The sequence below is a fragment of the Microtus pennsylvanicus genome, chromosome 13 (genome assembly GCF_037038515.1).
Source record: "Microtus pennsylvanicus isolate mMicPen1 chromosome 13, mMicPen1.hap1, whole genome shotgun sequence".
In the NCBI taxonomy this organism is placed as follows: domain Eukaryota; kingdom Metazoa; phylum Chordata; class Mammalia; order Rodentia; family Cricetidae; genus Microtus; species Microtus pennsylvanicus.
The window spans coordinates 74,896,730-74,907,664 of NC_134591.1; the positions used below are offsets into that span (position 1 = coordinate 74,896,730).

At 45.8% G+C, this 10,935-nt stretch overlaps 1 protein-coding gene across 1 annotated transcript; it reads right to left on the minus strand.

The window, feature by feature from the left end:
* Positions 1 to 267: 267 nt before the first annotated feature.
* LOC142834091 (arylacetamide deacetylase-like 4 family member 1) lies at positions 268 to 10,418 on the minus strand. The gene is made up of 4 exons (XM_075946162.1): positions 10,254 to 10,418; positions 5,982 to 6,198; positions 2,619 to 2,682; positions 268 to 1,042 (listed from the first exon to the last, which is right to left on the minus strand). The coding sequence occupies exons 1-4, from the start codon at positions 10,416 to 10,418 to the stop codon at positions 268 to 270; spliced, it is 1,221 nt and encodes a 406-aa protein (XP_075802277.1).
* Positions 10,419 to 10,935: the final 517 nt, after the last annotated feature.

Genomic DNA, 10,935 nt, shown 5'->3' on the forward strand with positions numbered 1-10,935 from the left:
TGAGGAGACAATGAGATGAACCAACTCAAGGGGATCTGACCAGCAGCGAATCATCGAATCCTTTGCTGATGTCAGAGGTCATCCTTGACTTATCCTACTTATGTGTGCTGTCATATACTTCTTTTTCTCTATTTTCCTTTATGGGTTTTGTTTTTGTTTTTCATTCTGCTTGTTTACTTGTTTCTTTAGGGTTGTTTGTTTGCAGTGCTAAAGTTTTAATTGTGCATGCTAAGTAATTGTTTAACTACTGACTTCACCCCCAAGACCTCATATGCCCTTTATGTAACTGACTGTAGAATTCATAACCTCATGTGAACAAGGAAAAGAGAAAATGCCCTTATCAAATAAAAGTATGCATCCGTGAAAGCCATCTTCTACATGGCACCAGGTCACAGGGACCCCCTGGTCCTCCAAGCGTTTCTTGTAGAGCAAGCAGTCATCGCGGAGAACATCATACTCGCAGCTCACCAGGAATGCTTCGGGAAGCTGAGCAATGGTCTTGTCATCTGCTAGGAGAGGTGAAGCTTCCAAATCAAAAATGCGTGTGGTTTCCAAATAGGCAGTCTCATTAAAAGGTCCAGGAAACTTGGGTTGTAGGTCTTGGCTCTTGAATCTTTGGGGGATGTTGTCAGAGCCGAGCCATTTCTTATACTTCTTCCAGTAGTCTGGGGGTATATTTATACCTTTCAACATAGCATCCATCCAGGAGAGGTCAATGGCCAAATACTTACACGCACAAGTCATCAAAAATTTTCTAGGTAGGAATGGGGTGTTTTGATTCTGCTGGTAAGATGGTAACTGAAAATTGACCACCTGGGTGATTGGATAAATCAGAACCTGAGCCCGAAACCGAGGGAGATCTTGCCTGCCCAATAACACCTGGGTGATAATGGCTACGGCCCCAGCTCCTATGCTTTCTCCACTAACCACCAACCGAGCAGGGTCTACCCCATAGGTTTTCAGGTCTTTCAAGAAGTGGATGGTGGCATTCAGGCAATCCTGGAAAGCAGAAGGGTGATGGTGGTCAGGAAGCTTGCGGTACCTAAGGAGGAAAAAACAAACAAACAAGCATACAGAATGCTAACAATTACAGGGTTTCGTGGGGGCTATTCAAATAGCACTCTCTATGCCCAGAGGAGACAGAGCCTGACTGAACCTTAAGAGTAACCCAAACAAATAAAGAGGATGCCCTGATTAGCTTCAACTGTCATCAGATGGAGCCTATAATTATCTGAGAGGCGAACCTCAATTAAGGAACTTCCTAGATCAAATTGACCTGTGGCCTGAACCATACTCAAAGACAAAGGCAGGCAAATCTCTGTGAGTCCAAGGCCAGCTTGGTTTGTAAAACAAGTCCCAGAGCAGCTAGGGCTGTTACACAGAGAAACCCTATCTCAAAAACAAAGCAAAACAAAAATAAATAAATAAATAAATAAATAAATCTGGTTGTGGGTGTGTCTGTGTGGGATGATTGTCTTGACTGTTAATTGGTACTGGATGGCCAATACCACTGTGGACAGCACCATTCCCTGGGCAGGTAATCCTAGGCTGTTAAACATGAGCCTCCAAGCCAACAAGCAAGAAACATTCTCCGTGTTTCCTGTTGTACTTGGCCGTGAAGTAAGTTCCTTGGTCAGAGGAACTTTGTGGACTAGTAAGCAGGCTGCCTTCAAGTCCCTGCCCTGACATTCCTTAATGACAATCTGTGACCCAGAGTTGCAAGCTAAAATGAACCTTTCTCCTGCTTTGGTCGGGGTGTATTTTCACAGTGACGGGAAGAAAAGTAGCCTGGGGGCTATCCTCATGGTTTTTTATTTGACTTTGAATAACCTGCCCAGTGACAGATTGGCAGAGATTCTCCATTCAAATACATATAGACCAACAAATCCCACAGAGAATTATGCAAGTTGAAAGTGGGAAAACAAGTCATGAAAAATACAAGGCAATGACATGTCTTATTGCCTGTCTGGAAACATGGGGAGGCTAAAGTTAAAGTCAAGATGAAGGTGGTTCAGCCGGACATAACAGTGAAGAGAAGAGAGTGAAGGGCAGCAAGAGAGAAGAGAAGAGGGATGGTCTCCTTGTGTATGCCATTTTGGGGTGTTTATAGCCTTGTCCCACTTCCTGTGCTTGCTGTTGAGCATGTGAGCTCTGAGCTTGCTACTCCTACGGCCTTGCCTGCCACACGCTGCCATGCCTCCTAGTCATGAAGGACTCTTACCCTCCTGGAATCATTCCCAATAGACTGAAATAAATTCTCTCTTCTTTAAGTTGCCTTTTGCGGTGGTAAATTTTTTTTAAAACTATTTTTCGTTTAGTTTGTAATTATGTGTATGAGTCTTTGTGTGGGTTTGTGCACATGGTGCAATGCCCACAGGAACCAGAAGAGGGCATTGGATTCCCCTGGAACTTGAGCTACCAGTGGTCTTTGAACCGTTGTTTTGTTTTATTTAACTTTTCACTACCTAGATTCCTTCACATCACAGTGCACCTTTCTATCTCGTTTACTAAATGGCCACAGACTGGTCTAGAGCAGAGCAAGACCATCTAATCTCGTACTCACCCTATCAGGGCTCATTGGTACCTGCTGAAGTCAGTGTCTATTGTAAGTTACTCACCCCACTGACAGCAACACCGAATCCGTCTCCCGGGCCAGGTAGCTGCATGTGTTGTGGTAACAATCTGTAAGACAAGAGCAGGTCCAATGTAGTCCATGAGGAGGATCTAGAACTTTCTACCACAGCCCTGAGACAGAAGCTTCTGGTATGAGTCAGGAGATGACATCCTTCCTGTCTTCTGATTCTTGTCACCTCTGAAGTGACTGTAGCCAGATCTTCCAGGGAAAGCCAGTTATCATTCTCAGGGCTCAAGGGGATTTGGGGCTCATATTCTGTATCATTGAGCTTTATAGTGAGGAAACTGAGGACTAAAACGCCTGGGGAGTCTGAAATGGACAAAGCTAAGATTGTGGAGTTTAGAATGAGTTTAATAAATTTTTTTTTGTTGTTCTTGTGAAACAGGGTTTCTCTGTGTAGTCTTAGATATCCTGGAACTCACTCTGTAGACAAAAGTGGCCTTGTAACAATTTTGTATGTTTCATATTGAATAGGAAATATACAAAGGCTGGATGGAACAGTTCAGTTATGGGGAGTATATCTGAACTTCCAGAAGGTCCAGCTCCAGGCCTAGAACCCGAGAGGTGTTCCAAACTCAGCCCTGTCCAGCCCTGGCTGCAGGCATACAGAGGTATTAGATGGCCTGTGTACACGTGTTCTGCTCAGGACCCACTGGACCAGCAACTCTGAAGTAGGAACCAAGAACTAGGATTTTGTACATTTCACCAAGTAATGTAGTGATGATGGGCAATCGCTAGGTGGAAACAAGGTCTTTCAATGATCTGGTAAGAACTGAAACCAGGTGCTGAGGCCAATGCGTCAAGGAGTGTCAGCTGAGGCAGGAGGCCAGCTCCTGCGTTAAAGCTCAGAACAATTGTGCTTCCGCCTTGCTATATATTTGCATCACCCAGGCTCCCTTGAGTACAGATGTCTGGGACTGCCTTTGACAGGGACTGAACTGACTTGTAGGAAGGGACTGGGAGCGGGTGTGACATTAATGGACAGCCAGTCTGGAGTCCCTTTTTTTTTTTTTTTTTTTTTTTTTTGGTTTTTCGAGACAGGGTTTCTCTGTGGCTTTGGAGCCTGTCCTGGAACTAGCTCTGTAGACCAGGCTGGTCTTGAACTCACAGAGATCCGCCTACCTCTGCCTCCCGAGTGCTGGGATTAAAGGCGTGCGCCACCATCGCCCGGCCTGGAGTCCCTTTTAGTCATGATCTGGACCCTTCCACCAGTCCAGCTTCTCTACGCTCTGTCTCACTCACATCCTTCCTCCAACTAAGGGCCCCTAGTTGCTCCAGTTTTAGAGTTTTGTACCTGTCACTCACTCTGCTTGGAGTACATAGGGCAGGGTTGAGATAGGGACACATCCCTGTGGACACTGAACCAAAGGAACGGCAGGACTTCAGCTTCTCATATAAGGAGCATCTCTATGGGTGTTTTACACCACCGAAGAGCCTGGCAATCTAGGAGATGCTTCCAAGGGTTTCTGAGCCTGAAAACTGCTGCTGGACAGGGATGGGACCCCCACGGGGTTCTAATCATAGTTAATTTGGGGGCATCATATGCAACACTTCCAGGTGTAGAAGAGCCACAGATATTTCTGCCACTAGGTGGCAGCAAGTAGTCCCCATCTCATCCTGTTCTACTAACGGAGAGGGCCATCCATCTGTCCTTGTCTACCTATGTCCATGCTTCTCACTCATTCAACCATTTGTTCCTTTGCAAATTTACCCTTGCACTCAACCATCAATAGATAATTATATCCATATGTTTATAAGTCAGTCAAAAAATTACAAACAATAAGGCCAAGCACTAGGGATCCAGCAACACAGACCACACAGGTCTCTCTCTCTAAGCATTCCCATTCTTTCTAGGGGCAGAAAGACAGGAAATAAAGGAACACAGGGATTGAGGAACCAAAGAAAGCTGATGTGGTAACAAATGCCATAAAGACATTTAACAAGTAAGATGTCATGGGTGGAGCTGGAGGGTAGGTGTTTAACCTCAGAATGGCAGAAAAATTCTGCAGGTAGATATTGGGGGAGGCCACTTGAGAAAGGCCATTTGTGAAAAGATTCAAGATCAAAAGGGTATTCACCCATTCCAAGCCAGCCATGGGGGACATGTTTTGAGAACAAAACAGCATGCCCAGAAGACCAGGAGGGATGAGCTCAGCACAGCACAGCTCAGCACAGCTCAGCACAGCTCAGCTCAGCACAGCACAGCTCAGCACAGCTCAGCACAGCTCAGCACAGCACAGCACAGCTCAGCACAGCTCAGCACAGCTCAGCACAGCTCAGCACAGCAGCACAGCTCAGCACAGCTCAGCACAGCAGCACAGCTCAGCACAGCAGCACAGCTCAGCACAGCTCAGCACAGCTCAGCACAGCTCAGCACAGCAGCACAGCTCAGCACAGCTCAGTACAGAAGCGCAGCTCAGCACAGCTCAGCACAGCTCAGCACAGCAGCACAGCTCAGCACAGCTCAGCACAGCTCAGCACAGCTCAGCACAGCTCAGCACAGCTCAGCTCAGCACAGCAGCACAGCTCAGCACAGCAGCACAGCAGCACAGCTCAGCACAGCTCAGCACAGCACAGCACAGCTCAGCACAGCTCAGCACAGCACAGCTCAGCACAGTTCAGCACAGCTCAGCTCAGCACAGCTCAGCACAGCTCAGCTCAGCTCAGCACAGCTCAGCTCAGCACAGCTCAGCACAACAGCACAGCAGCACAGCTCAGCACAGCTCAGCACAGCTCAGCACAGCTCAGCACAGCTCAGCACAGCTCAGCACAGCTCAGCACAGCAGCACAGCAGCACAACATGCTGCTACAGCAGAGTAAGTGAAGCAGGGGACAAAAAGTCACTGCCTGGGAGAGGATATCACAGGGGACAAAGAAGGGGCTAGATTGCAGAAATGTTCTATGAGGCATGTTTTAAGACCCCGTGGTTCCTAAAACAGAACAGCCTACAAGTTAAGAAATGGAGAAGAGACGCCTAGCTGAAAGGGTGCAGTGGGTACAGAGTTGTCACACTGTAGTGGTTCGTCAGAGCTGAGGATATGTGATTTGGGGATCTCAGATGAGCCAGTGGCTTTGCGAAGGAATGGAAGGGAGGAATTACACCAAAAACTTGGCTGCTAGTGACACTGTGTCCCCTCCTGGACTAAGGCTTATTATAGAAGGCGTTTCCATGGAAACCACAACCTTATTGACTGGCATAACCCTTGGGCTCTGTCTGGCCTCCTCAGAAGGATTTCTGCCGCTGCTTTCTTTGTATCCCTCCCAAGAATTCCCAATGGAATGTGGTTGTAGATATGTCAGTTGTGAGAAACCCCCTCCTTCCCTATACCTCAGAGACACTTCTTACCCAGGCCGCCAAACACACAACCTCCTCCGTGGTAGAAGATGATGCCTCGTCGGAGGCCCGAGGAGGCAGTCTTGGGCTGGAATAGCCTCACAGGGATTGTTCCAAAATGCAGGTTCTTTACCGACACACCATAGTTATTCTTTGGCACCACCAGGTCTTGGATGAAGCGGAAAAAGTGGGGCATGGAGCAAATTTTCATCTTTTCCAGTAAATTCCCCTGCAGAGAGATAGAAGGGAAAGACAGTTGGCTGCCTTCCACAGTCATCCATTCCTTCCTCTCTACTGCTGTGGCCCAAGGTACTGTATGGGTCAACTCAGGACTTGGCCAAAGCTTCTAATTGGATGGAATTGTTTCCTGTAAGTAAATCAGAGTCTCGTTGTGAAGGTCTAGGAAATGAGAGACACAAACTAGGAGAGAAACTCCTCCTCCTTGTCGTCAGGATTTCCCAGAGGCCTTTGCAACAGTGGTCCCACGGTTTTGATCCTATGTTAGCTCCCAGCTCATTTCTCTCACCTGGCACTTCACCTCCTAAATACATTGGTGCCTCTTCACATTGATTTTCCCATTCCTTAAAAATACACCACGAGACTGAGTGTGGTGGTGCATGCCTTTAATCACAGCATTTAAAAGGCTGAGGCAAGCAGGTCTCTATGTGTTGGAGGCCAGCCTGGTCTACATAGTGAATCTCAGGACAGCCAGAGCTGTAGCTATGTATAGTGTTTATGTTTTGTTTTGATTGATCAAAAACAAACACAAAGATCCAAACAAAAATATGAGGAGAGTCACTATTTCCAGTCCCATGGTCATTTTATGACTCACATGATAGCCTCTGTCACACACAGTACACAGTAAAGTTGAGTGCTGGCCCAAAGTCTATCACAGAGACTTGAAGTTTCTCGGTGCATCCTTTGCAGCTGTGAGGCCCATGCCTACTTCAATTTCTTCTCCAAACTATGTGTCCCAAACTAGGTGACTCAGTGACAACTATTCTCCATAATTCTCTCATCCACAAAGCAAGATTAATGCGTATGTACTCTAGGACTTCTGGGTGGTATAAAGTGGATGGGTTATGAAAATTACCAAATGGTGAAGTTTGCTTATGGTGATTACCTTATCCATGATAGTCTGAGCATCAACTATGTGCTTGTCAGAAACTCTGTGGTGTTCTTTAAGTGTGAATGACAGGGATAGAATCCACTGGTAAGCCTGAAATTCAAGGCCACTGTCGTAGTTAGGGTTTCTATTGCTATAAAGAGACACCATGGCCGTGGCAATCCTCATCAAGGGAAACATTTAATTGAGGTGGCAGTTGACAGTGTTAGAGGGTTAGTCCCTTATCAGCAGGATGGGGTGGCATGGTGGTGTTCAGGCAGAGAGCGCTGGAGAAAGCTGCTACATCTTGATATGCAGGCAACAGGAAGTAGACTCAGACACTTGGGCAGCATCTTGAGCATAGGAGACTTCAAAGCCTACCCCAATAGTGACACACTTCCTCCAACAAAGCCCTACCTCCTAATAGTGTCATTCCCTTCGGGGGTCATTTTCTTTCAAACCACCACAGGTACTTTAGATTTTTGAGGAGGAAAAGGTGAGACTAGAACCTGGTAACCACAAATGTCTCACAACAGGACAACTTTGGACTATGACTTCTGTACTGACTGACATGATGTGGGATTCCCCTCTGTATGCTGTGAATGCCATTGGTTAATAAAAGAACCGCCTTGGGCCTATAGCAGAGCTATAGGGGAACAGAGTTAGGCAGGCAAAACTAAACTGAATGCTGAGAGAAAGGAAGCAGAGTAAGAGAGAAGCCATGTAGCCCCACTAGAGACAGACACTGGGAACTTCAGCTGGTAAGCCATAGCCACGTGGCAAATATACAGATGAATAGAAATGGGTTAAATTAATATGTAGGAGTTAGCCTATAAGAAGCTAGTGGGCCAAGCAGTGGTTTAATTAATACAGTTTCTGTGTGATTTTTTCGGGTCAGAGCTGCTGAGCAGCTGGGGACCAACAAGTGGGCCACTTAAAACACTGACATGGGGACTGGGTTAGTGAGTTCAACTTTTTACTCCTAGACATATTGGCAGACACCAACACATGTCCTGGTGGTGGATTCCACCTGGAAGATTAGACATTTGTGAGTTTACTTGCCACGTGGCCTTTCATCTTATTGGGGAAACACCAATGATCTTAGGGCACCTTTAACAGTTTATACAGTCTGCAGCCACACCCCCTAATACCACCCTCTTCCCTCCCCCTCCTCTCCTGTTCCACTACACTGAACTCCAGACTGAACATCCAAAGTCCAGGCCCCTGGATATCTTAGCTAACAAGATACCCATGTGCCTCTTCCCTCACCACCTTTAAGCTGCTAGCTCAGGTGTCACCTCTCAGTAAGGCAGGTTTCTTCTGCCTCTCCCTAGCAGAATTCATGGTCTCCTCCTGCCTTTTCTTCACCAGAGTCAGCTTCCACTCAGGGTACTGTTCTGAGAGCAGGTTGGGCATGTTCATCATGAGTGTGCATCATTTGCTACTAGAAGGGAAGCTATGAGTGATGTTTGTCTTCGGCATTCACCTCTGTCCTGGAAGCCTTGATTGGCAGCTGGATTCGAGGCCCAGTGTGCCACAGTGCATAGTCCCATTGGGCACACACACAGAGACTGAGAGTGTCACGAGGGATAAACACAGCACTGCATTGGCTCCGTGCATAAGCCTCTTTGTTTGCTAGGAAGTAAGGAAGAGGGAGTTTTGTCTCTTCTTTTCTGCAATACACTGAGGATGGGAGGTTCTAAGAGATGTTTCCCAGAGTGGGATGGCAAGGACTGGTCTGTCTCCTGACACTCATCTTCAGGTCCTTCCACAACTTATACTTTTCACCAAGCTTAGTACGGCACAGATGCCCAACCCAGTTTTTAGTCACTCTATTTATCTTGTATTCAGTAAGCACCTTTCCTTTCTCATTTCTCTATGACTTTATGATTCTGTGTCAAAATAAAATATAAACCCTCAGATCTAACCACATTTTAGTTTATACTCATTAGATATTCAAATAAAGTGATAAATACCAAAAACCATCTATCTCCAGTTAATCTCTCTTTTAATTTTCAAAGCTCGAGAACAGAGTCTAAGAAGGAAAATACAATACTATTTTGCCCTTCCCAAAATTTTAAAATAATAACAGTAGTAATGCAGAGAATTAAAACACTATGGAATTCTTAGTTCTATATGGGACATCTGTATCAAACTCCTCTCCCAGGCTCAGAGGTCTTCACAGAAAGGTGTACAGAAAGATTATAAAAGCTAGAGGAAGCAGAAAACTTGAAAGAAACAGTGGCCTCTGGACATACCAAGACTGTAGCATATACAAACTCACACAGTTTGTACAAGACCTCCTCAAGCACAAGCCAGACTGAGCTTTCAGCACAGAGGGGAGAAAGGTGGACACAGAACTCCAGTACTAGCTGAGGGGCTATTGACATGCGATAGCATCTGTGTGAGGAAAAGCCTGTTTATTAAATGATGTGACCCCTGGTGGTGGACAAGACTCCAGGGCAGGCTCAACTCCCAAGATTACAGAAACTTGACTTGATAAAAATAAATGAATTAATTAAAAAAATCAAAGTTGTGTGGGCAGGGAGTAGAGAGGGTAGAAGTAGCAGGAGAGGTAAAAAGGGTGAATATGATCTAAATACATTATATGAAATTATCAAATAATAAAAACATTTTAAAAATTAAATGGGAACAACCTATACCAAGAAGGTACTAAAATCTTGTGCTGTGGTTTAAGACTTCTGGTTTCAAACATGCAAAATATATCAAGAACCATGGGGACCAGGGCATCACAACCTGTCAACCCCTTCTACACTTAACTGAAGACTCTATTTCTACCAAAAGAACAGTAGGCCTGTTTTTCCCAACTGGTGATGAACAGACAGCTTTATGCTACTCTACCAAGGTAGGACCACTACACATAATTACTCCTCCAATTTTTATCACACAGACTCTACAGTCCTCATCAGAAACCTTCTCCATGAATTTCTTCCAAAGTAACTGCCCCCATGCTAGTAGTATATGAACTGAGAGAATTGAATGGACACTGTAATAGGGCCACAGTATTTACAAAGTCCTTATCACAATGTCTGTCATCATCATTGACCAGTGTATATTATCAGGCGCTCTTAAATTATATGGATCTTTGCCAAATCTTTTCCCAAGGCTGGAATTTTGTCTACACCAGGCAGAACACAGTCGTTGAAAACAAAACTTACCAATGTTATTGTCAGCTGGAATACGTAGTGTAGAATGTGAAATCTCACTCGGTGGGTGATGGGAACAGGAATACGGACAGTGAAGATCTCCTCTGTAAGAACCCGTATACTGACACCCAGAACCAGGAGGCAAGCAGCCACGAAGAGGATTATTGCCAAGATCATGGTGGTCTTGTCCCTTCAGAATGCACTAAGGAAGACCCGTCACTTGGAAAGATCTTATAGAACTCTCTCCTCCACAGATCCAGGTACCTTATAACACAGAGAGTGACTCCAGGGGCTGCCCCCTCCCACTGTAAGCAGCGATGACACTCTGGGAAATGTCTTTCTGTGATGCTCAAAGGATCACGTCAGCTTTCCACCTGGAGAAGTTCCTGCCTGGCAGAAGTGGAGCCCTGGCACCTTGTTCTAGGGCAGGTTGACATTTATCATACCACTTGGGGAGAGTCACCAGCTGATGGGAGGGGTGACACCGGTGAGGAAGACATCACTGGAGTATGGTGTCAATGCATTACTAGATGTGTGGGAGATTGGAGAAACTTGCAGAAGTCACATCAAGGGCCCTACAGGTCTTCTTTCAAGAGCAAAACCAGAGATTTGAGAGATGGCCCCATGACATTTGATGAGAGAAAAACAGAGGGGCTTTCAGGAAGTCACCCATATACTATTCTCTTTTCTTGAA